The sequence below is a fragment of the Lonchura striata genome, chromosome 27 (assembly GCF_050655825.1).
Source record: "Lonchura striata isolate lonStrDom1 chromosome 27, ASM5065582v1, whole genome shotgun sequence".
NCBI lineage: Eukaryota > Metazoa > Chordata > Aves > Passeriformes > Estrildidae > Lonchura > Lonchura striata.
The window spans coordinates 7,160,144-7,186,231 of NC_140729.1; the positions used below are offsets into that span (position 1 = coordinate 7,160,144).

The 26,088-nt window shown below is 49.2% G+C and overlaps 1 protein-coding gene across 1 annotated transcript; it reads left to right on the forward strand.

Moving 5' to 3' along the window:
* Positions 1–18,818: 18,818 nt before the first annotated feature.
* On the forward strand, positions 18,819–24,731 carry LOC144247905 (uncharacterized). The gene has a single exon (XM_085561987.1). The coding sequence runs from the start codon at positions 19,633–19,635 to the stop codon at positions 22,072–22,074; it is 2,442 nt and encodes an 813-aa protein (XP_085418113.1). The 5' UTR covers positions 18,819–19,632; the 3' UTR covers positions 22,075–24,731.
* Positions 24,732–26,088: the final 1,357 nt, after the last annotated feature.

Below are 26,088 nucleotides of genomic sequence, written 5' to 3' on the forward strand. Positions count from 1 at the left end.
TGCCCACTGCTCAGAAATCCTTGCTCCTGGCTGTGGAACTTCTGGCTGTGGAACTCCTCCTCAGCCTGTGTCCGGCCAATCTTCAGCCTTGAGACTTTCTAGAACGGTGTTCCCTGAGTCATGAGAGTTGAGTTTCAAGTCCCGCACCCAGGGATTCCACTGCTGGGCAGCATAAAACAGTGTTCCCAACTGCTGTCCTCAAGAGCTGTAGCCCCCTGTGACCTGTGTCCCTTCTCCCATCAGAGCTTTGTTTTGCTGGTGCCTGGCTTGGGAGTCCTTGCCTTGCACAGGAGACTGGACTGGACTACAAACACATGCTAACAGTGGTAACAGGCAACTTTATTTACACAACTAAATAAATTTCAGCATTTGTGCATGCAGAGGAGGAAGATTGGCAGGACAGAGGACGCCTTTGACCTGAGGCTGCCTTTGGACGAGCAGGCACTGCCCCAGTATGTAATGGTCATGGTCCACTGCAGCCTGCAGTGGATCCTGTTCATCCTGCTGCCCATGTCTTTTTTCTCATGAGGCCCAGCAGTATCTGGTGCACCCGAGTTAAGAATTTCACCACTATCTGGTATGGATGTGGAGCAGGCAAGAGAGGTTGCATTGACATTGGCTCCTCAGAGGGGTTTGAGGTCGACTCTGGCTCTGGTGTGGCTGTTGCAGTTGAGTGATCAGGAGTGGGAGTACAGCAGCCTGACTCTGTTGGTGCTGACTCTGGCTGCTCCAAGGGGGCTGAGCTGAAGGTTGGCTCTGGTCTTGGAGTAGCTGTTTCAGCTGACTCAGGATATGGAGTGGGAGTAGAGCAGCCTGACTCTGTTGGTGTTGGCTCTGGCTGCTCAAAAGAGGTTGAGCTGAAGGTTGGCTCTGGTGCTGGAGTGGCTGTTTCAGCTGACTCTGGACATGGAGTGGGAGTAGAGCAGCCTGACTCTGTTGGTGTTGGCTCTGGCTGCTCAAAAGGGGTTGAGCTGAAGGTTGGCTCTGGTGCTGGAGTGGCTGTTTCAGCTGACTCTGGACATGGAGTGGGAGTGGAGCAGCCTGACTCTGTTGGTGTTGGCTCTGGCTGCTCAAAAGAGGTTGAGCTGAAGGTTGGCTCTGGTGCTGGAGTGGCTGTTTCAGCTGACTCTGGACATGGAGTGGGAGTAGAGCAGCCTGACTCTGTTGGTGCTGACTCTGGCTGCTCCAAGGGGGCTGAGCTGAAGGTTGGCTCTGGTCTTGGAGTAGCTGTTTCAGCTGACTCAGGATATGGAGTGGGAGTAGAGCAGTTTGACTCTGTCAGTGTTGGCTCTGGCTGCTCAAGAGGGGTTGAGATGTAGGTTGTCTCTGGTGCTAGAGTGTCTGTTCCAGGTGGACGCATGCCCATCTGAATCAGGATCCAGTTGTAGAAGTACTGAGTGGAGGTGTAGACTCCCGGGCGTTTTGTTCTGACACAGCCTTTTCCCCAGCTGGTCACTCCAACAAGCCAAAAGTAGCCAGCATGGTTATCTTTGCACACCAGAGGCCCTCCACTGTCACCCTGCAACAGAGGAAAGAGGATTAGGGTGCTGTTGGGTGGCTGCTGTCAGCACTAGAGGCCTGTTTCTCTCTTGCAGCCCCTGCCACAGCTGTATTCATGGTACAAAAAGGCTTTGCTCAGGTGCTGGAGTCTCAAGAACCTTAGCTGGGAACAGGGTGGGTGTCTGTGAAGGCCCCCTTTTGTATCTGCACAGTGATCCTGGATGGGCAGAGCATAGATCATCCAGAATCTGGATCTGTGGGCTGCTGAGAACACTGGATGGGCTTTCTGGGCAGAGGGGCAGGCCTGGGGAACACGGTCACTTGGCAAGGAAACTCCAGCAGTGGAGGAAAAGTGGTTTGCCAGACAAAGCCCATGGTGACGGGGTACCTTCGCTGCTGGCTCCCAGCACTCATACCTGGCAGGTGTCCATGCCACCCCGTGGGTAGCCAGCACACAGGTTGTGGGTGTGGATGGCCCCAGCGTACCGACGGCTGCTGTTAACCAGCCGGATATCCAGGAGACGGACCTTGGCTTCCTGCAGGACATCACTCGGACCCTGAGCTGCAAGCACAGGAAGGAATGGGCACCCAGCAGCTCTTTGCCAGTTCCACTCCCCTGTCTGGGGGTGAACTCATTCCCTAGGGCTTGGCTTTGCCTCTGGAGCAGTTGTTGAAGCGCTGTGTCCTTTCTGTCTGCCTTTGGGGAGCAGGCCAGGCCCAGCTCTCCAGAGGCATACATCCTACAGCCTGACTTTGGTTTGTGCTGTCAGGAAGCCAAACCCATCTTGCTGGTGTGCCCAGCTCACCCTCAGGGCCCTTTTTGGGAACTCACCTTTTGCAGTGGCAGAACCCCAGCCAGCAATGTAGCAGGTTTTCAGCTCTGACACTGTGAGCGAGGCGTTGGGCACGCAGGCAAGCTGGACGTAGTCACTGCACTCCACGGGCTTGTCCAGCTCCAGCAGGGCGATGTCGTTCTGCTGGGAATCAGCCGTGTACTCCTGGTGGGCCAGGAGCCGCTTGATGTGGCGCACCTGAGTTTCAGGGCCCAGATGGGTCAGCTTGGTGGCCCCGATCAGCACACGCCACATGGTGACATTCCTGCAAGGCAGAGAGGGGTCTGAGGAAGAGCAGAGCCGTGTGCTGTTGATGCCTTAGGATTTTAGCTTTTGTATTTTTCATCCATTTGTAATCCTGCAGTTTTTTACTGTATAACTAAATTCTGCACACAGTGTGAGCTGCTGCTGCTTTCCCATTCTGGTCACAAAAATTCCTCTCCAGGCCTGGCAATCAAGGATACCTCACTGCCTCAGGCCTCGAGAGATGGAAACAAAAGTGAGTTGAGGGGAGCAAACTGGGGGTAAATGACTTCATTACCTGAAGCTGTAATTAGAAGATTAACCCTAAATATGCAAATGGACCAAATTTATAGGTGTGAAAACCTTTGACCCGTGGTCAATTTTGGGTTGTAGCACTTGGGGGGGTCTTTTGTTTTGCCTAAAATGGACCTGGAGGCCCTTCAATAAATATAATCACTTTTTATTCCTTGTCTGGCCTGTTTTTAGGTAGTCCTGAAAAGGCATCACTGTGGCAGCTCAGCACTTCCCTTCCTTCTGCTTCTCAAGGCAGAGAGGAAAGCAGGGCAATGAGGAGTGTGACTGCCCTAGCATGCCTTAGGCTCCAGGAATGCCACACTGGAGGCTGCTGGGCAGCAGTGGCACGAGCCCAGCCTTCTGAGCAGTCCCTCAGTTGGGCCCCGTAGTATTGAGGTGCTGCAGGCTGGGCAACTGTTTGTGTGGTGAGGATACCCTCATTCCCTGCTCCTCCTTACCTGGCCTGGAGGAAGCAATGGGCTGCTGTGAGGACCCACTGTGGGCTGATGAGGGACCCTCCACATGTATGGCCGGTGCCTATTTTCCTGGGGTCCTGGATGCTGACAATCCAGGGCCAGGCCCCTGGCAGGGCACCTGTGCCAGTCACAATTCGGTAGTCAGCATCTATGGAGTTGTAGTCAGAAGCCATGGGCCGGAGCCCACAGGTCCCTCTGGAAGCACAAAATCATTACTGCCCTTCTGTTCCAGTACCTGGGTGCTGGCAAGGAGGCTCCCACATGGGGTTTGGGGTGTGGCAATGGGGGACAAGCACCCTCCTAGAGCCTGGGGCCATACCTGCAGTTGCCCCAGGTACCATGTGCAGGTCTGTACACAGCCAGCAGGATGAAGAGGTACAGGTACAGAAGATTCATCGCTGTCAGCAGCATCTGTCAGCTGAAAGAGACAAAAGCTTGTCTCTTCCAGTGCAGTCTCTGACGAGTGCTGCAGCAACTGCACTGTCCATGGCACCTGGGGCTGATGTCACAGAGTGGGTGGTTCCAGGTTCTGGGCACAGTGTCCTCAGAGGGCAGGGAAAGGCCACAGCCTCACAGAACCACAGAATGGTTTGGGCTGGAAGGGACCTTGAAGGTTGTGAAAGGCAAAAGGGGTCCCTTGCCTCGCACATGCAAAACGACACCATGGGCAGACAAATCTGGCACAGAGGGAAAGTCACTCCAAAGGCAGTGTTTGGTCAGAGAGGGTGCTCAGAGCCACCACACGATGGAGAAAACTAGCACATCAAAGCTAGAAAGAGGACAGGAAGGAACAATGCCATGTGCAAACTACTTGGGGGGATGCTTCAAGGCACATAAGCCTTAGCTGATGGAACAAACCTGGAAACTCCTGAGTGTTGCAAGAGGAATTGCTGACCATGGCAGAGTGCGAGAAGCTGACAGGAGTTTCAATGCCATGAGGAAGCCCTTCTGAGTCTGTTTATACATTCTCCATGTCTGGAGCAGGGTGAGTACTGCAAATGCCTCAGTGCTGCCTCTTGCTTTGGAGACTGGTGCTGGAGGTCATGGCTGCAGAAAACAAGGGACTGAGATGGAGAGTGCTCATGCACTCACTTTTGTGGTTTGGGAATGGCATTCCCCAGTCTGGTGTTTCCACTGGAACACTGCAAACCACTGCTCCTCACTCCCTTCTCCCTCTCCCCTCCCTTCTCTGGTGGGCTTGAGAATAGAACTGGAAGCACAAAAGTTAAAGACTGTGGGTTGAGACAAGAACAATATAATGGAAACAGCAATGAAACAAGAAAATGAGCAGTAACCGCAACAATATTAATAATGGACTGGGACAATTCACATGCAACCATCCACCCCATAGAGCCTGGCAGTACCCAACCAGGCTGTCATGCATGTTATCCAGCGGAGATTTCTTCCCCTGTCCCTGGAAAATGTTGTGGAGTGGTTCAGAACAACCTCCACGTCCTGGCCATGCCCTGTCCTGGTTATGGCAAAAATTTACCCCATCCTGGCCAGAACCAGGACATTCACCCTCATGATCTGCCCCACAGCTTTGGAATCTGTGCCAGAGGGTCTGGCAGGGCAGGGAGGGCAGTCACCAGGGATTGGCAGACGTTGGAAACTCCTTATCCCTCTCTCTGGCCCCTGGTTTTCCTTGTTTTATGGAATGGAAGAACACATGTCCAACTCCTCCCAGTATCTCCTTCACTGGAAATCCTCCGTGCTTTGATTCCTTCTCTGACATTCTGCTGCACCTGGGGAATGCAGTGGGAAAACCCAAGGCTTTGTGTGAAGGTCACTCCCTCAGCACTTCACCTGAGGTGCACAGGAAGGCTGCCCTGGCTCTACCACACCTCATCCAGAACACCTGGAAGCTCTTCCCTCCCCATTCACACACTCCCCTGCCTTGTCCTCCTCATCCCACAGGGATGCACAGAGGGGCTACCACACTTCACGGTTTGGTAGCCCTGATACCACACTCCTGACTGGAATGGGGTGACCCTGGGGCAGTTTTGGCCTGCATCAGTTCCATGTCCTGCCTCAGCACACCCAGGTTCTCTGTTGGCGTCTGTGCTCATCTCTGCAGCTTTGCTGTCCTGCACCAGGAGTTTGCTGAATAAAATCATCCTCTAGAAAGGACATGTGACACAAGCCCAGGAGTAAGCAGCACCATGGGAGAGTTCAGCAAGGTGCCCTGGGGACAGCCAGGCCAGGCAGGGGAAGGTGGGGGGACCACGGCCTCACTGAAGCAGCCACATTGTACAGCACAAAAAATAAAGCTAAATAAATGCTGGGATGAAATACAGCACTGCTGGGACTGCTCCATTTAGCAAATAACAGTTGTGGGGGAGATTTACAGATGTACTGGGTACATCTGGGAACTGGGGCTCCTGCTGGAAGTCTTCAATCTTGAAGCTCCCAGTTCCCAAAGCTGGTAAATCCTTCCCAGCAATGGCTCCTGAGGCAGGGAGAGGGGTGGAAAGCCAAGGATGGGGCAGAGATCAGAAGGAGCTGGGGAGCTCAGAGAGGTCTTCAAGGGGAAGAGGATTTGTCTGAAAGGCCCTCACTTTTCTGGTCATCTTGGCAACTCTGGCAGGTTTAACAGGAGGTTTGTCTGGAAACAAGACAGGGACATATTGGCATGATGGGTGCTGGCATATTCCAGTCTTAGGCTTTGCAGAGAGAGATTTGCTGTTTCCCCATAGGCCACAGAGGATTTTAATATGAGGTGAACTCCCCAAGCTTGCATCCACCCTGTTCCATGGCCTCTGGCTCTGAGAAATGCTCTCCTGTGCACCCTGCTTCATTCCCTCAGATCAATGGCTGATGTGCCAGCAGCTCCTGCTCCAGAAGGGCAGCACATGATGAAGGTGCCACCCCTGCAGCTGAAAAGAAGGTTCCTTTTGCCATGGCATTCCAGGAGGTCATAAGACACATCATCAATGGAGTCTGAAAAAAAGAAAAATTAGAAGTTGAGGCAGCTGCATTTACCAGTGTGGGCAGTCCAGAGAGAACTGCCTGGACCTGACCCAGTTTGTGGATCAGAGCCAGAAATAGGTTCCCTTAGCTAGAAATGAGACCTCTCTACCCAGAGAGCCAGCTGCTTGCCATTCCATTGCTCCCTGGCCACAAGCAGCACTTCATCCATGAGCTCTCACCCCACAGAGCCCCTAGGTAACCCTGAAAAGACTCCTTCAGTATCAGGGGCTGCAAGAGACCTCTAGATGAGCAGCTAGAGGATTAGGTGAGGAGAAGAACTGAAATAAAATGCGTGTTTTTCCCTGGATTTGTGGAAGACAACAAGAAAGAAATACAGGACCCCAAAAAACAAACCCACTCGATGGGAGAGGCAGGTGAGCACCTCTGGTTCAGGAATTACAGAATGCACTCAACTGCAGCTTGCAGACAAGGATCCTGGCACGTTCCAGCAGCCAGCACTGCCACCTGATCCCAGCATCCCTCTGCCCCATGGATTTACACAGGACCCCAAAGCCCCAGTGGTCAGTGAAAGGAAAACATCCAACTGTCCACACTTGGCAACCTACTCCTGGGTTCTGCAGCCTGTGGAGAAAGACAAATTCCCTCACTAGAAAACTAAGCAGGTTTGAGCTGGGCTTTCTCAAAGCACACTAAAGGCAGAGGTGGGCTTCTCCGTGCTGTTTGGGAAGTGGCACATGAACCACACGGGAATCAGAGAGAGATTATCAACTCCAGAGGCACTGCTGAGCGCAGCCTCTCCTGACTCCAGCTGGGCTCCAGCCCCGAGGTGACCTGTGCCTCCAAACAGAGGGGCCAGAGTGACCTGCACTGACCAGGCCGGCCACAGCTCCGTGTCACACTGACCACTGCAGCGTCCAGCCAGTCCCTCCAGAGGCTCTTCCAATCTCCACCTCCACCTTACAGGGGCATGGAACGCCGCTGATCACACCCGCTGCTCCCTGACCTGCAGCCAGAGGAAGATTTCCTCATTTGCTGCTGTGGCCAGTGGCACCTCTCTGTAGCAGGTTTTGCGTCCTGCTCGGTGCCCCAGTGCTCCAGACAGGCTGGCTCCGTGCTGCTGGGCCTCTCCCGGTCCCTCTGAGCAGGGCTGCAGCCGAGTCTTCAGAACAGCCCCAATTCCCCAAAACAGCCCCCAAAACAGCCCGGCGCTGTCTGTGTGGGGAACATCAAACCCACACCAAGGAATGGCTTTGCCCAGTGCCCCGGGATGGAGCAGCCCCGGCCTGCTCCACCAGAGCCCAGGGCGGCTCTGGGAGCCCTGAGGGCACGAGAGAAGGAAACTTCAGCGTGAGGGTCTGCAGCGGCCAGGGGAACACCAGCGCCTCCGAGCCGCCCTGCCAGACACGTACGGCCCTCCACCACCCTCGCAGTGGTGCGGGAATGTGCTCGCTGCTGAGGGCGGCCTCGCGGCTCGGCGAGCAGCTCGGGCAGGGCCGCCGCTGTCCGCTCCGTGCGGAGCGCAGCCTCCTCCGGACGCGGCCGTGAGGCGGTCTGGGCCCTCGGGTGTCGCCTCCGGCAGAATCAGCGGCTCGGTGGAGCTCACACGAAGCTCTCCCTGGGGCGGGACAGCCCTTGCCCGTGGGGTGTCGGGCGGGCCCCGGGCCGGCCGAGGGTTGCCCGGCTGAGCCCGGGGCCGCCCCTGACGTGGGGCTCTGGGGCAGAGTCCGGCCCGCGGTGCCCAGCAGGGATGCGCGGTTCTGTCTGTGCTCGGGCAGCACCAGAGTAGAGTTTTTCCCTGCTACAGTACCTACGCTACCCCGCGAAAGAGCATCGCTCAGGTTTGACAGGAGGAGAAATCTGTGTGGCCGTCAGCTATCACCTATGGCCCGGTCAGGATACTGATGGATTTTCTGACCTATTCGCTAGGGTCGTGTAAAATGTTAAACTGCAGATGCTTTCTGAAAGCAACTAGTGCTTTGAATGGTACAATCTGGATTACAGAAGCTTTATGTAGTGTTAGGCTGTGAACCACAATAGGTTTATTCTACAAGTTAATAGGGATATGCCAGATCATGTTACACTTCTGTTTTATCTTCTGTTTTGACCCTATGGCAAGCATCAGTTGGGTTTATTTAGCTCTTTATTAGCCCTTTATTTAGCTCTTAGCATTTTTCACATTTTGTGTGAAAAATGAATTAACTTTTAGGTAGATATTTTTAAAGAGGAAAAATGTATTTGTGCCTATTGATGCTGCAGTGATTTGTGGTTTTGAGACCCATCTTGCAAAATACCACATGCTGAGGCTGATTGTCATAGCTCTGAAGCCAGCCCTGGGTATGGAATGCTTTTCATTCTTTGGAGTGTTCATTCCAGGCAGTTCTGTGTAACGAGATCTTTACAGAGCATGGAAGATGCCTCTAGGGGAAGTCTCCATTTTGATTGCTGTGCCTAGACTAATTCTGATACTCCTGAGTTTGCTGTCAGGTTTTTACGATGCTGAAATGTGTGTTTTCCAGGTTCCTGTGTGGGCTATTTTTCACTAAGAATCTAGAAAATATCTTGGCTTTTCGTGGGGTTTAGTGCAAAATAGGTTTGACTGTAGGAACCACATTGTTGCAAAGATGAAGCATGCAATTAAAGTTCTTTCTAATAATTTGAGATGATTTAAATATATGTCAAATGAAATGCCATAGTCAAGGAACCAAAGCAGTCGAATGAATTGCCTATAAATTCCTTTGGCATGAAGCGTGTTGAGTGAAATGTTTATTTCTTCTAAGCAATAGGTCATAAGAGTGTTTAAATAAAGGTATAGTATATATAATGCACTGGAGCACAATCCATGGATTAGAGTGAAATTTCAACACTCAGTTCCTTTACTTAGAGAAGTCCACCTATGCCCAGATGGATTAATTAATTGTAGTGGTAGAAAATACAGGGTGTAAAACACAGCTGACTGTTGAGCTTAGTATATCACTATGTTGTAGAGAAACTCAAGAATCAAGAAAATTCTAAATAAGTAAATGCTAATTTGTCATGCAGTACTATGGTATTTTCAGGCAGCTAATCAAGAAAATTTGAATTGGAAGACCGTCAAACTTGTTTCATACAATAAAACTCTGAGAGACTTATCTACAAATAGAAACACAAGGAGCATCCTTTTTTGTACTCAGCAAAGAGCTGGAGTATGTTGTGCTGTTACGGAGGTTTATTTTTATAAACTACTCCAATGAATTTTATAAGCATGTAAAAGATTGTAAGTGCCCTGAAACATGTTTATTCTTGGACTGGCAATTACATACATGGATTCAGTTTTGATTTTCTTTAAAATAAAAATAAAAATATTTCTCTGGAGTAATTTGCTCTCGGTAACAAGAGTCATCTGCAAGAGAAATATCCAAACCAATTTCTGGGCAGTGGAAGTAGCTTTATTTTTTATAACATTCTTAGTACCTGTGACCAGGGTTGGTAGAGTGCCAGTCCTGCCAGCTTTAAGGAGCTGCATGTAAGTGTACCCTCGTTTCCTCAGAATCCCAGGGATGTGGACATTTCTTTGAGATGAGCTTTTAGGAAGCCCCAGAACATCTGGTGGTGTGACATCTTCCTGCATGCTCTGTTTCTGCACGTGATGTTTTCCAGTGCTTTCAAACATCCCTTCCCTTCTGTTTTTTCAGATGGTTATTTAGACCTATCTTGAGAGCTACTCTCTTCAGCCTCAGCTTTATCCAAGATACAATATGGTTATTATATAACCTAGTATTTTTTCATTTTACTTACATTTCATTACATAACCTAGTATTTTACATTGTTACTTGCACAGCAGAATAACTGCAGAACTCTGCTCGATCCAGGTTATACTGAAAACTAAAAAAAATGCTATTTTTACATGCCTGACATTTTTCTTGCATATTTGAGCTTAGGTATTATGTTTGCTCATTTCAGGAGTGCTTCTGAACCACAGTCCAGAAAGAAGAAAAATCTTCTTGGTTGAAGTTGAACATTTGTCTCTAAGAGTAAGAACAAAGCCATGCCAGTGCTTTCAGAAGACTCAGGTAATTCAGCTGCATGCTTTCAACAGAGCAGTGACTGAAATCTTGTCATACCTGTTTCACACATAAAAATAATTTAAATAGGAGTAAAATGTAATAGAATTAAGATAATTCAACTGAAGTTTCTGAGCAATTACCTACAAGAAGGAAGGTGGAATGTAAAAGGTGAAAATTAATAAAGTTTGTCAGGATCAGTTTCCTACTAACCCTAGAGCACCCAAATATACTCTGATAGACCTGAATATACTCTGATAGACTTGAATATATTCTGATAGATCTGAATATATTCTGATAGACCTGAATATATTCTGATAGGCAGAATTGGACCCCTCAGTGTAACAGTGCCTTCTACATGTGCTTACTAAAGATCAGCCCATATATCTCTGCTGCTTGCTGTGTCATTTCTTAATATTTTCTGAACAGGGGTTGATAAACATTGTAAATATCCTTCCTTTTAACTTAAAATAAGTGTCTTTGTTCAAGGCTACTTTACTAGCTTCTCCAGTATGCTGCCCAGGAGAAGTCACAGATAATAAATGATGCTTAGGATTAAAGCAGGAGTGAGTTTGAGTCTCCTGGATCAAAATCCACTCTAAGGTTCGTGGAGAGAATAGCCACAGGAATAGATTTGAACCCCCTCCACCTTTTTATATTTCCTGTTTTGTTTTGGTCCTGTGTTCCCAGACATGGTTCACCGGGAAAAATCTGGCCTTTGTCTGGCTCTGTGTGTTGCAAAATTGGGATATTTAAATATTTTTTTAGAAAACTAGCCACAAGCTTTGATTCCACCACAATGGAAATCTACACTTTATCCTTTCTTCCTCTGGTCAGGCCTGGCTTTTTATAGGTGCCTCAGAGTGGAAGGGGCAGGATAACACTTGTAAGCAAAGCTGCTGGGGAGGTAGAGCTGCTACCTGTGCAAAAAAAGGTCATTCAATCAGTTTGAGAGTCTGCTGTGGTACTAAAATTTCAAATTTGTAAGAGGGGAAACAAAGGGTTCTGGAAACAAGGAGTAATAAACATGAAGTGTTAAATGTGAAAGATAATTTCTTAAGAAATATATATTGCTTTGTTAGATTTTGCCTTAATATGATGGTGTGCTTGACACTTATGAAGGGAGTGTTGCAAAATGAGCTGTGGATAAACACGAGATAATCACAAGTCTCTGCAAATGTGATGATCATCAATGTGATACCCAAATAAATGTAGTGACTGTTAAGACTGCAGTAGAAGGTCCTGTGAGAAATGCTGTGTAGAATGTTTTTGTTCTGTCCTGAATCTAAATTTAGGGTTGCATGAAACTTTGGCCCTTTTGACATCTCAGCTAAGACCTGATTCAAATCATAAAGAGGAAATGGGATTCCTTAGGGATGTCTTCAGTGAAAGAAGTCTCAGCTACCTGATGAAGGTAAAAGTTTGTATTTATTTATGTACATTCTCCTTACAGTTTACTTTTTCTCTGTTCCCTTGATTTATCAACCATTTACTTTGCCAAACCTTTTTTTTAAGAATTCTGTACTGACCAAAGCATATGTGTGCTTAAGAACAAACACTAATAATGTTTGACAATTAATATGTTGAACATATTAAAACCGAGATCAAGGAGTAGAATGTTGCTGGCAGAGGTTCCAAAAAGTGCAAGAGGCTCCAGGGAATGGGGAAAATATGCAGATGGGATAGAAAACCTAATATCCCATTGAGTATGGGATAGAAAACTTCATATATGGGATAGAAAACCTCACATGCCATTGAATATGGGACAGAAACCCTCACATATGGGATAGAAAACCTCACATTCCATTGCATATGGGATAGAAAACCTAACACCCAACCTATAATAAAATCCCCTAATATAACTTTAGTTGCCAAGTATTGGTTATGCAAAAGCCAGATGATGCCTCTTCACAGAGATAATCTAGTTTATGAATGTATGGGAAATTAATTCAATAGTCCAGTTTTAATTTTTTAATGTGGAGGTGGGTTTTTTTGGGGGTGTTATTTGGTGGGGGTGTTTTGTTTTAATTTTGGTTCTGAGTTTCTTTGGGGTGGGTGTGCTAGGGAAGAAGTAAAGGGTTTGGGTTTGGGTGTTTGCTTTCCAGCCTTAGCACAGGGATGTGGCTTCCTCAGAGAGGGTGGTAAGGATGCTCAGTAGGGGAACATGAGGCACTTTGCCAAAATATTCCTTATGTCTTTGACAGATGTGGAGTCAGTCTGAGTGCCAGCAGTGTCTGCAGGGGAGCTGTGGACAGTTCATCTATCACAACACTGGGGGTGGCACAAAGCTCTTCTGGTCTGCCCACTGCTCAGAAATCCTTGCTCCTGGCTGTGGAACTTCTGGCTGTGGAACTCCTCCTCAGCCTGTGTCCGGCCAATCTTCAGCCTTGAGACTTTCTAGAACGGTGTTCCCTGAGTCATGAGAGTTGAGTTTCAAGTCCCGCACCCAGGGATTCCACTGCTGGGCAGCATAAAACAGTGTTCCCAACTGCTGTCCTCAAGAGCTGTAGCCCCCTGTGACCTGTGTCCCTTCTCCCATCAGAGCTTTGTTTTGCTGGTGCCTGGCTTGGGAGTCCTTGCCTTGCACAGGAGACTGGACTGGACTACAAACACATGCTAACAGTGGTAACAGGCAACTTTATTTACACAACTAAATAAATTTCAGCATTTGTGCATGCAGAGGAGGAAGATTGGCAGGACAGAGGACGCCTTTGACCTGAGGCTGCCTTTGGACGAGCAGGCACTGCCCCAGTATGTAATGGTCATGGTCCACTGCAGCCTGCAGTGGATCCTGTTCATCCTGCTGCCCATGTCTTTTTTCTCATGAGGCCCAGCAGTATCTGGTGCACCCGAGTTAAGAATTTCACCACTATCTGGTATGGATGTGGAGCAGGCAAGAGAGGTTGCCTTGACATTGGCTCCTCAGAGGGGTTTGAGGTCGACTCTGGCTCTGGTGTGGCTGTTGCAGTTGAGTGATCAGGAGTGGGAGTACAGCAGCCTGACTCTGTTGGTGCTGACTCTGGCTGCTCCAAGGGGGCTGAGCTGAAGGTTGGCTCTGGTCTTGGAGTAGCTGTTTCAGCTGACTCAGGATATGGAGTGGGAGTAGAGCAGCCTGACTCTGTTGGTGTTGGCTCTGGCTGCTCAAAAGAGGTTGAGCTGAAGGTTGGCTCTGGTGCTGGAGTGGCTGTTTCAGCTGACTCTGGACATGGAGTGGGAGTAGAGCAGCCTGACTCTGTTGGTGTTGGCTCTGGCTGCTCAAAAGAGGTTGAGCTGAAGGTTGGCTCTGGTGCTGGAGTAGCTGTTTCAGCTGACTCTGGACATGGAGTGGGAGTAGAGCAGCCTGACTCTGTTGGTGTTGGCTCTGGCTGCTCAAAAGGGGTTGAGCTGAAGGTTGGCTCTGGTGCTGGAGTGGCTGTTTCAGCTGACTCTGGACATGGAGTGGGAGTAGAGCAGCCTGACTCTGTTGGTGTTGGCTCTGGCTGCTCAAAAGGGGTTGAGCTGAAGGTTGGCTCTGGTGCTGGAGTGGCTGTTTCAGCTGACTCTGGACATGGAGTGGGAGTAGAGTGCCGCGCTCCCCAGCCCCAAGTGCCCTCTGATGTTGCGCTCAACCCCGGCTAGCTCGGCACCTGGGGTGAGGACGGGCAATGAGGCACCTCTCGCTGCGCCCTGATGGGGTTTGAGAGGTGTCCCCGTGGGTCCTGAATCAGCAGCGGCTACCCTAAGGCGGCAAGGAAAAGCCGGAACCAGCTGGGGTAAAAGTCTTCTTTAATCTGGAGCCAACGTGGCCAATGCAAAGAAGATACACCAACAGGAAACCCCCCCAAGCTGGAACCCCGAGTGGGGTTCGGGGCAGGCAATTATAGGATTTGGGAAGGGAATGGGAGTGGAAACCAGGGAGGGAAAACCAATGGGAGACGGGGAAGGGAGTGGCTCCACGGTGGGGTGATTCCGCCTGGTCCAATGGGAAGGGGACAGGGGAGTGGCCCCAGGCCCTCGTCCAATCACTCGGTGCCCTGTGGAGAAGTTTCTGGACAGAGGGGAAGGAACACCGAGTGACAGACAAGGTACCTGGGAGGGGACAGGGGGATGACTTGGCAGTTTTGGGGATGACGGACAGGTGTTGGGAAGGCGGGAAAGGGGGACCAGGCGGGAAAACAGAACAAAAGGATGTACCAATACAGCAAATAGGGGAAGACAGGAACAAACCATTGGGGAAATACAAAATTGTAAAACCGTACATAAAATAAATAAAAACGCACCACCACATCTCCCCCTTTTGTGTTTAAAAGAAAAAGAAGGAGAGGGAGGTAAACACAAGTCCTTAAACTGGGGAGACAGAGTCCTTGGCATCCTCGTCAAACCAGACATCGTTTGGGTCTTCTTTTGGCTGCTCACTGATGTTAAGTGGCTGGAGCTCACCCGGGTCGGCTACTGTAGCGTGGTTGATGTTGATGTTGTTGCTGAGGGCCTTCAGCAACAGCCGCTTGACCACCCCGAAGCCCCCGGCGAAGGCGATGAGCCCCAGCAGCAGCACGATGCCCGTCTGAATCAGGGAACGGATCCACCCAGCGAGGCCCCATCCTTCGAAGAGGGAATCCAGCCATCCTGTGGACTCCTTTTGGATGTGATGGATCATCTCCTGCATCCTTGAGATGGACGTCCGGACGTCCTCAGCCCTTGAACTCGATTTTACACAGCACACGCCAGCGAACTCCAAAGGCTGAGGAACAATCCACGAATGCAGGAGATGTGGGGCGATGGAGAGGCCCAGAAGGATGAGGTAGATTGGTGGGAACATGCTGGGTGGACCGGTGGTGGTGGATACGGCTCTGTAAAATAAACTGACACGAAAATTAATACTTAAAATTAATAGGGAGGTCCATCCTCCAAAGGAAAAGGGACTCCGTGGAGCCTAGGAAGGGGAAAGGAAGGTCATAACAAAATGGTTCGGAGTTGGGGGAAAGGGACCTCCTCCGCCTGCGGAGGGCCGCGTGCCCCACCTGAGGACTTGACGGTCTTTTGTCCGAGTTCTTAGGGACGTAGGGCCGGACGAACTTGGAAGGGACCCATCTCAGGCCTGAGGGCGTGGATACGCAAGCGTATCCCCGTCCCCAGGTGACTAAGTCATAGGGTCCCTCCTGCCGCCAGGTCTCTGGATCTTTGATGAGAACTGGCGGCCTCTCCCTGACCTTGCTCTGCTCTGATGCCCCGAAGTGTCTCACGATGGGGGGATTGAGACACTCAAATGAACAATTTAGAAAGTTCAAAGTAAACAGGGCTCTCGCCAACTGGACTTGGGGGGACTCATGCTTGGATGCTGAGAGTTGTTGTTTCAGCATCCGTTTGATGTTTTGGTGAGTCCTTTCCACCACGGCTTGACCTGAGGGGGAATAGGCGATGCCGGTCTTGTGTTCTATTCCCCATTGCTGCAGGAAGCCGGCAAATTCCCTGGAGGTATACCCGGGGGCGTTGTCGGTTTTGATCAATTTGGGGACGCCCAGCATGGAGAAGGCTTGGACTAGATGTTTCTGAACGTCCTTTGCCCTCTCCCCGGTGTGGGCAGAGGCGAAAACTGCCCCAGAGAAGGTGTCCACAGAGACATGGACGTACTTCTGCTTCCCGAAGGAAGGGACGTGAGTAACGTCCATTTGCCACACCTCACAGGATTGGAGTCCCCTGGGATTAGCCCCTGCGCTCACCGATGGCAAGGGGAGCGACTTACAGGACGGGCAAGTCGCCACGATGGCCTTGGCCTGGTCCCGGGTCAGGTGGAATTCCCGGACCAGACCAGGCGCATTCTGATGATGGAACTGGTGGCTGATCTTAGCTTGCTGGAACTTCTCCGGGAGTGGCGCCAGCTGCACGGGGGCGGCCGCAAGGGCATCGGCACGCCGATTACCTTCGGCCAAGAACCCCGGCAAGTCGGTGTGGGACCTTATGTGCATTACATAAAACGGTTGCTCTCGGTGGGAGATTAGCCTAACCAGCTTTGAGAGCAACTCATTGAGGGCCTCATTGGGAACACCCTGCAGGATTGCATCCTGTGCCCTAGATACTACACCCGCTACATAGGCCGAATCTGTGACCAAATTGAAGGGTTCAGAGAACTTCTCAAAAGCCCTGACGACTGCGGCCAACTCAGCTAGCTGTGGGGATCCCTCCACCACAGCGACATCAGACTCCCACCGCTGAGTCTGAGGATCCCTCCAAGTCACTACGGACTTGTGGGACCCTCCGGACGCGTCAGTAAAAACTGTCAGAGCCTTTAGGGGTTTTTTGCTCTGAATCCGTGTTACTTTTAGCTCGAATTGGACGTCCGAATCAAAAATTTTGTGGGCTGGTCTCAAAACAGAAATTTCGCCCGTGTAGCTATCCAGAGCAAACTGCAAGGATTCGTTTTCTCGCAGTAGGTGTTCCAACATGGCCTTGGTGAATTGGCCCGATTCCAATTTTAAAGGTATGTAAATGCACTTAAAGTCCTCACCTGCCAACTCCCGGATCCTCATCCGCGCTTTGCGGATGAGTTCTGCCACCAGTTCTTGTGGTTTGGTCAGCCTTTTGGACCGACTGTGGCTCAGGAACACCCACTCTATGATTAAGAGGGGGTCCTTTTTGCCTTGGTCCGTGCCCTTTCCCAGGGTCTCCATCCACTGAAAGATGATGCCATGGAGGTGTGGCAGTCTGCCCATGATGATGAATTTGAAGGGCAGGCCCGGATCGCACCTGTGGGCCTGCCTGGCAGACATGGCCTCCTGGACCCTCTCTAAAGCAGCTTTGGCCTCTGGGGTGAGCTCCCTGGGAGAACTAGGCTCATCCCCCCCTTTCAATAAATTGAAAAGAGGGGCTAGGTCCTCGTTGGAAATACCTAACCAGGGTCTCACCCAATTTAAAGACCCACACAGCTGCTGGACATCTGCTAGGTTCCGAATTGTATTTTTGATGGCCAATTTCTGCGGAGCAATGGTCCGCTTAGTAATTTCCAAACCCAGGTATTTCCAGGGCGGCATCTTCTGAATTTTGTCCTTGCGCAGCTCGAACCCTGCAGCAACCAACGCACTGGTTGTCAGTTCAAGCGCATGGGTAAGCAGATCGTCATTGGGGGCACAAATTAAAATGTCATCCATGTAATGGTGGATGATCACGCCAGTTGTGGCTGCACGCACAGGGGACAACAATGAAGAAACGTACCACTGGCAAATACTTGGGCTGTTTTTCATGCCCTGAGGAAGTACTCTCCAATGGTACCTCTTCATTGGGGCTTCTCGGTTGATGGAGGGAACCGAGAAGGCAAACCGCGGCGCGTCATCAGGATGTAGGGGAATTTGGAAGAAGCAATTCTTAATATCAATTATGGCCAGATTCCAATTTTGAGGCAACATCGCCGGGGACGGCATCCCAGGTTGGGGAGAGCCCATATTTTCAATTACTGCATTGATTGCACGGAGGTCGTGAAGGAGCCGCCACTCGTCTTTGCCCGGTTTTTTGAGGACAAAGACGGGGGAATTCCAAGGAGATGTAGTTTCTTGGATATTCCCTTTGGCTAACTGCTCGTCCACGAGCTCCCGGAGCGCTTTTAATTTTTGTTTATTCAGCGGCCATTGCTCTACCCACACTGGAGTATCTGTCAGCCAATTCAGTTTCTGGGTGGGACGCTCCTCAATGGTCGCTGCCCGAAAAACCTGGGGGGTCGGTATGTCAATTGTGACCCCCCATTGGGCCATCAGGTCTCTCCCCCACAAGGGCTCCGTATAGTCTAAAACGAATGGGCGTAAATACGCCGATTGCCCATTCGGCCCCTCAATTTTGACGATGTTTTTCGATTGTTTTGCCAATTGGGTGCCTCCTACTCCTGAAATTTTTCCCGCTACGTTTTGCAACTCCCAACGCGACGGCCAATCCCGTTCGGGAATGACCGTGACGTCTGCCCCTGTGTCCAGGAGTCCATTGATGTGCTTGAACTCCTGGCCCTTCCACATGTAACAACCCAACTTCGGCCTTTCCTTCCCAATGACCTGGGCCCGGCACACCTGGTAATCCTGTTTGGCAGACTGTAAGAGGCCGTCTGAAGACCCTCACTCATTTGCCTGCCGATTGCCACGAGCAGGATTTCCCTTCCCCCTCTGCAGTTCCGGCTTGGAGAAGGCAACAGTGCAGGTGTAGCCGCTGTACCGTTACGTGCTGTTCCCAACGAGGACTGGCAAGAACTTGGCAAGGAGTTGGCAAGGACTTGGCAAAGACCCAGCGTGGACCCAGCACAGAGCGGCCTACTGCAATTCCTGCTTCACTCTCCACCTTTAAGCCAAATGAACTGTTGGGGTGACTCTGGTGGTCTCTCACTGAAGACCCCTCATCTGCCTCACTACCACCGTGACAGACAGAGATCAAGAACCCTCTCCCCAAGGACTGAGACTGAGACTCCTACCACAAACAGTGGGCGAAGGGAGAGAATGACCTGACCTGTTCTTCTCCAGTAACTTCAATGGACTTATCCCTTATTGTGTTTGTTCAGCCTAGATGACGCTTGTTCCCCCACAGCAATTTCAATAGACTCTCATTGTTCTGCCTGCTCCCCCCTTTTCCCTCTGTGGACTATAACTGGACCCCTGGGATAGGTAGAACTTTGGAGACTCTCCCCAACACAACAAGACGGATCCACATCGTCCGGACCAGTGAGGACTCCGCCTGTGTTGGTAGCTATTCCCATCCCCCCTTCTCTCTCTCTCTCTATCCTTTTTATTTCTTTTCTGAACCCACTATCGCATTTATTGTTTTGGCCCTTAATAAAGGTGCATTTGTTGTGATTAAACTGCTGATTGTCTTTTGCACTTTGGGATCGGCTAACGAACCATCACGACACCCCGCTATAAGCGGATCGTGACATTAAAATTGGCGTCACGGACAGGATTTCTGTCTAGGCAGAAGGGTGCAGGTTCTGTGTAGTCTGTAACAGGGGAAGGACGTTTCTTGCCAGCCGCACCTAGCCTGCCAGTACAAAAGACTGAGCATGGTCTGGAGAGCAAGGGGTAAGATTCAGATTTCCCACAGACTGCACATTGCCTAGGTGAAAAAGCACCCACACTGTCTTCAGAAATTGCAAAAGATCTCTTAGTGCAAAAGGCGGGACACTGTTGTGATTATGTGTGTGTTTGGACTGTCTGGGAAGGAAGAGACAACTTGAAGAAACTAAGCAGAGCCTCCCAGGCAGATTTTGTCTCTTCACCCACCCAGGGAAGTGAAGGGCGACACAGCGAAGTCTGTGTGCTTTGAGTAACTTAAGTTTGTACCTCCCTGCTGTGGTTTTGGTCCCTTCACAAAATGAGTAATAACCTTAACGATAAGGGTAAAGTTGAATTTTATGCTTTACTAGCTAAATACAATGCCAAACCTTCTCCGGGAGGAGAAGAATGGGCACAAAGTAATTGGTTTAATTTGGATAATGTGGTTGATAGAATATGTTCTTTACAACATGGTACAAAATTCAAACTAGGCAGAAATAAATCTATCTTATGCTCAGTTTTGGGAGCTTGTCTTACGGCAGCTGTAGAAACTCGCTTCCAGCGAAGAGGTGAGCAAGAAACAATAATAGACTCCCTTCAAAATTTGGTTGAAATTTTACAAAAACAATTACATGAAGAAAGGAATGAAAAACATTCATTGAGAAATGAGAACTATGCATTAAGAGCTGCCTTAAAAGAGGAACACGTTAACAAATCATCTAATGCTGATTCCTCTATAAATCCTGAGGGAAAGGAAACTCCTCACATTAACCAAATTTATCCTCACAAAGAACTTGAGGCAGTAAATAATTGTGGGGAACATTGCTGCTCTCACTTAAGACCTTTAATTAAAACAGAATATAACTATCTCAGTGATGATGATCTTGACCCCCACATCACAACCAAACACATACCATACACCGCCACTGAATTGGCTAAGCTTAAAAAAGAATATGGACGCCTCCCATACGAATCAGAAACAGAATATGTTTTCCGGGTGTCCCTCACTGGTGGCGATCAAATTAAACTAACTGAACAAGAAGCCAGTGGGTACTGGGGACATGGTGTCTTCTTAACAACAGGAGATAAACGTGACTCATGGTCCCTGACACAGCGCGCGGCTTTTTGGGCCGGGGGAACGAACCCCTTGGAAAGGGGAGATCCTATAGCTATAATCAGCACCCCCGACCAACTCCTAGAAAGTGTACACAAAGCCGCCTGTTTGCAAATGATTCATGAAAAGAAATTAATTCCTGGCTTTGAATCCCCAATGCAATTACCTGTGAAGCCTGAACTAATGACTCCTTTAATTCGTGGGCTTCCAGAAACACTCAAACCTACTGTCATAGCCTTACAGAAAACTATCATGACATTAAGCCCTACAGAAAAACTAGACAGATTTCTTGGTAACCCCACTAATCGCACTGGATCTACTGGTCCTACCTTTACTCCATCCTGCTCTCCATTCCAAGCTGTAAATTCACAAGCCAGTTCACCTGGCAGTAATTATAAAATTTGGACATGGGGTGAAGTTGCAGAGGATTTGATCAATTATTGTAGAAAATATGGACCTGTAAAAACCCCGGAAGAGAAACCAGAAAAATCAGAGAAAACAAAAGAGATTCGGTCTATTTGGACTCCTTACAGTAAAAATCCAGAAAAGGGAAAACAGAACCCTAACCGCCAGCATTGGTGGTCACTGGGAGTCCAAAAGGGGGTCCCCAGAGAAGTGATGGATGGTCTGCCCCTTGATAAATTACAGAAAATAATGACTAATTGGTGCTATCGAAAATCAAATCCATCAGTTCAACCCAGTACACCCACTCTTCCTCAGAACATGGGCAGCGAACCAACTCTCCCTCAGCCTCTCCTTCCTTTCCCGAACACGGGTAAGGAAACAACTTTCTCACTGTCCCTCCTGCAAAACAGGGGCAGTGGACAAAAACTAACCATATCACAGCTTTCCTCTCAGAACTCAGGCTGTGACCCAAAATTAACATTCTCCCAGTTTCTCTCTCAAAATCCAGGCAGTGAGTCATCTCTTTCTCAGCCTTTTCCTCAAAATCTGAGCAGAGATTCCTGTGGTTTCAGAGACGCTGAGAAAAGGTACGCTACCTGGGAGAAGGGATTGTTTGTGGTCAGCCTGGCTCTCATTGAAGTGGAAAGACTTGCACTACAACTACCAATTGTATTGAGAAGCCCTTTCAATGATATTAAGACAGTCACTACTGGGACCCTCCCTCCTGACGGGGTGGCCCAGAGGGCCTCGGTAAGAAAGTGGTATGCTCAGACTGAACATTACTGTCACTTCTTCTCAATAACAGATGGAGTTGTGAAAAATTTGGCAATACAAGAAACTGAGAGCTTGGATAGCAGCCAGGACACACCTGCCTCTGTAATCAAAATGGCCCCTCCTTTTTCCCCCAAACAATTGGCAAGTTCTTGGTTCACTGAACTAATTAATACTGAGGGAGAAAGCAGTGCTCGAGTTGGGGAGCTGATAGCTGTTTGGAGTGCTTTTCAACGTAAGGTACAGAACATCTCTCTTGTCTCTATCTACACTGACTCCTATGCTGTGCACCAAATGATCCTGATAATCCAGCACATTACCCTGGCCAAACTGTTCTGGTGGATATCCCTTACTACAGGGCTGGTACCCCTTGTGCTAAAACCCCCTTGGAATGAATGTGCATGGAAAGCCTCTGGTGCTCTAGGGAAAGAACATTGGATAAATACATGCTGGATAATTCCATCATTCTAACCTTTTCTGCTTCTCGCTGGCAGGAGTCTGTTGTGTTTACTTTTACAGAAGAACTCCGAGGGACATGAAGACCACCTAATCCATGATAAAACTGGTAATACTTTCCTGCATCCTACCACAACCCCAGAGCCAGAAATCAGCTGAGTGTTTGTGGCCTGAAATAATTGTGGTAGCATGCAGAAAAAGTGAAAAGATCTCTTTAAGCACAAAAAGGTTTGTACGCACCAAAGCGTACAGGATTGTTGGCACAATTCAACATTAACACAAACTGCAGAAGTAGTTTGTCTTTGGTTCAAAAATACTGAAGGACTTTCTTTTAAATTTATTCATACCACCACCACCACTCAAACCCAACCACCAGTTATGCTTACCCCGAAAATTTCTAAAGTTGGACCATATATAATTAGGGAAACTGGCCAACAACAGATATTGTTCAATCCGGCATGGTCTCTTAAACAAGTTAAATTGCTAATGCAAAGCAATGTCTCTGAAATTCAGCCAGCTTGTTCACCTTTCTTGCAAACTTCTTTCCACGGTTGGACGACCTGGTTGCGACAGTGGAACCCTTCTGAAACACGGATGCCAAGAGACATAACTGGTGTTGTGGGAACAGGATTGGGAATTCTAAATAGTATTAAGATTTCCAATCCTGGTGGAATTTGGTGAACTTTACTTATGATCCCACCACAAACTTAGCCACAGCTTTTGTGTTAACCATTCGCAATGCCTCGGTGCATTCAATATTCCCCATTATTGCATTAGGATTAAATCATGATGGAGCCACTCTCTATCCTTCCGAGCATAGAGAATGGGCCCGACAAATTGATGGTAAATGGCAAACTGTTAATTTAGAATCCTGTATTGTCCGAGAACAACAAGGGTTCATCTGTGAAGGCAATGCAATTATAGCTCAAGATATCTGTTTAGACACAGAACAAAATATCTGTCACTTTGAAATCCATCCTAACAAAACTTCTAAAACATTCCTTGTATATATAGGAAATGGATGTGCATGCTTTAGAACTGCTTGTAATACAGTGTATGTAGAAGACACAGTAGTAGATACTAAAAATCATTCAAATTTTTGTGCTTGTAATTTCACTAAAATTTCTGGATGTGATTTTTCGTTTGAAACTCCAGTTACTTCATATCAACTTTTAGAGTCCAATGACACGCTGATTCATAAGCTATTGCCTACCCCCATTGGAATGAATCTTACTCTGGTGAGGCAATTGTTGCTTCACCAGGATTTAATTGAAATCTTAGGAAAAATCAAGGAGAACGGACAGAAAACATTGGTAACTGTTCATCATGATGTACAAGAAATACATCGGGTTATAGAAAGGGTGAAAAGTGATGCTGAACACAGGTGGTGGGATACACTTTTTGGGTGGTCACCTACTGCTACAGGTATCCTGAACAAATTGTGTCATCCCATTGTTGTCCTTTTGATTTTAGTTTTGATTGGTTTTGCTTTATCAGCAATCTTGTTTGTCATAAATTGGAGAATGATAAAACGATTAACAAAATTGACAGCTATAATTAATGCACACCACCTGGCCAATGTGCTTTATACTGTAGACATCCCCAAGACTATAGACACAAAGCAATTATAAAATTAGAAGATGATTTGTTTTAGTCACTTAGAAAACCTGATTTGAATTTTTATATTGGTTTATTAGAAAATTGTTTATTATTAATATTGATTATATTGCTTATTGTTGTTTCAATTAATACTAATTATTGTTTTAGTATTTTCCCTGTTCTCTTTTCCTCTCCTTTTCCTTTTTTCCCTTCTCTGGGATATGCTGCCAACACTAGACGAGTCCTGAAGACTTCACAACAACACTACGAAACCCTGCTGAACATCTCTCGAGGGCAATCGTCAGTCACGGGGTGGTGTAAGAGGCCGTCTGAAGACCCTCACTCATTTGCCTGCCGATTGCCACGAGCAGGATTTCCCTTCCCCCTCTGCAGTTCCGGCTTGGAGAAGGCAACAGTGCAGGTGTAGCCGCTGTACCGTTACGTGCTGTTCCCAACGAGGACTGGCAAGAACTTGGCAAGGAGTTGGCAAGGACTTGGCAAAGACCCAGCGTGGACCCAGCACAGAGCGGCCTACTGCAATTCCTGCTTCACTCTCCACCTTTAAGCCAAATGAACTGTTGGGGTGACTCTGGTGGTCTCTCACTGAAGACCCCTCATCTGCCTCACTACCACCGTGACAGACAGAGATCAAGAACCCTCTCCCCAAGGACTGAGACTGAGACTCCTACCACAAACAGTGGGCGAAGGGAGAGAATGACCTGACCTGTTCTTCTCCAGTAACTTCAATGGACTTATCCCTTATTGTGTTTGTTCAGCCTAGATGACGCTTGTTCCCCCACAGCAATTTCAATAGACTCTCATTGTTCTGCCTGCTCCCCCCTTTTCCCTCTGTGGACTATAACTGGACCCCTGGGATAGGTAGAACTTTGGAGACTCTCCCCAACACAACAAGACGGATCCACATCGTCCGGACCAGTGAGGACTCCGCCTGTGTTGGTAGCTATTCCCATCCCCCCTTCTCTCTCTCTCTCTATCCTTTTTATTTCTTTTCTGAACCCACTATCGCATTTATTGTTTTGGCCCTTAATAAAGGTGCATTTGTTGTGATTAAACTGCTGATTGTCTTTTGCACTTTGGGATCGGCTAACGAACCATCACGACACCCCGCTATAAGCGGATCGTGACACAGACTTGCGCCACAAATCTTCAGGGTGTACCGGTGGCCCAGATATCGGAATTGCTTGGGCGATGATTTGGCCCTTGGGAAGGAAAGCCGGAGGGTGGGAGCAGTGCAGCCACAAAACCACCTGGTCCGGATCCCTTGATGTTACACAGGGAGCGATGGTAATGTCTAAAGGCGTGTATTTTGTGTCCCCAAGGACGATGTACTTACTACGGATGTTCCTCCAGGTCCCTGGGTCGTCAGCATTGACAGTGACGAAATGCCAATGATCGTCTCGCAGATGCAGAGCGTCGGTCAGGGCCAACCTATATGGGGAGAAATTAGAGGTGGTGTTAAGTATTGGCTTGGGCTGGGTTGGGTCTCGACCCAGCCAAGCAGTGGAAATGAATTCCACGTCCTCCCTCATATAGGCTGGTTCGTTCGTCCGGTGCTTGGTCATGTCCTGTAAAGAAAGGTCCTCAGGCGGGGTGCGAAAGCTGGTGTTGTCCCTCCCCTCCTCCGGTGTTAATCTCCCCACCTTATTTCTGTCTGAGCGCAGGGAGGGACTGCGCTCATAGATCAGTTTTTTGGTCTAGCCCCCAAGTTGGGGGTAGACCTCCCCTGGTGTTGCCTGTAATTTAAGAACTCCTCCCTGAGGGGACACTTGTTGACCCAGTGTCCCCCCTGCCCGCAGAGGTGGCACTTTTCCGTCTGCGGGGGTCCTCTTGGGGATGCTCCTGGCGGACGACGGTTGGCCGATGGTGTGGCCGGCGGCGTCCGGGCGGCGGCGAAGGACACCCTCCTTGATGGCGGTTGAGGGGTCCTCCGCGGATCCTCCGCAGGGACCGTGACCTTCCGAGCGCAAACCTGCAACATTGCCTGCAGGGTGGGCTCAGGTTCAAGAGGGAGGCTGAGGATCGCTTGCCGACAGGGCTCGTTTGCGTTCTGCTTTGCCACTGTGGCAAGCATCCCCTCCCTCAGGCGCTCGTCCGGAACCTGAGCCTCCATCGCCCTGTGCAGGCGGTCCACGAAGGTCACGAATGGCTCGATTGGTCCCTGCTTAATAGATAAGAAATCAATGGCCGCCCCGCGCGATCGCAAGGTGACCAGTGCCTTTTCCGCCACTCTCGCACTGACCTGCAGTGCGCCCCGTGGGATTTTTTCCGCCTGCTTTGCCCCCTCCTTCCAATCCCCCTCCCCGCACAAGTGGTCGAGGGATATCACTGCCCCATCCCCATCCCGGGAGGTCTCTGCAGAGGCCCAGAGGTCAGGGAGAACATCCCTGATCTCCCGCTTCCATTCCGACT

Bases quoted from the DNA above. Each gene is read 5' to 3' on its own strand.
- LOC144247905 (XM_085561987.1), top strand. From the start codon at position 19,633: ATGAGTAATAACCTTAACGATAAGGGTAAAGTTGAATTTTATGCTTTA.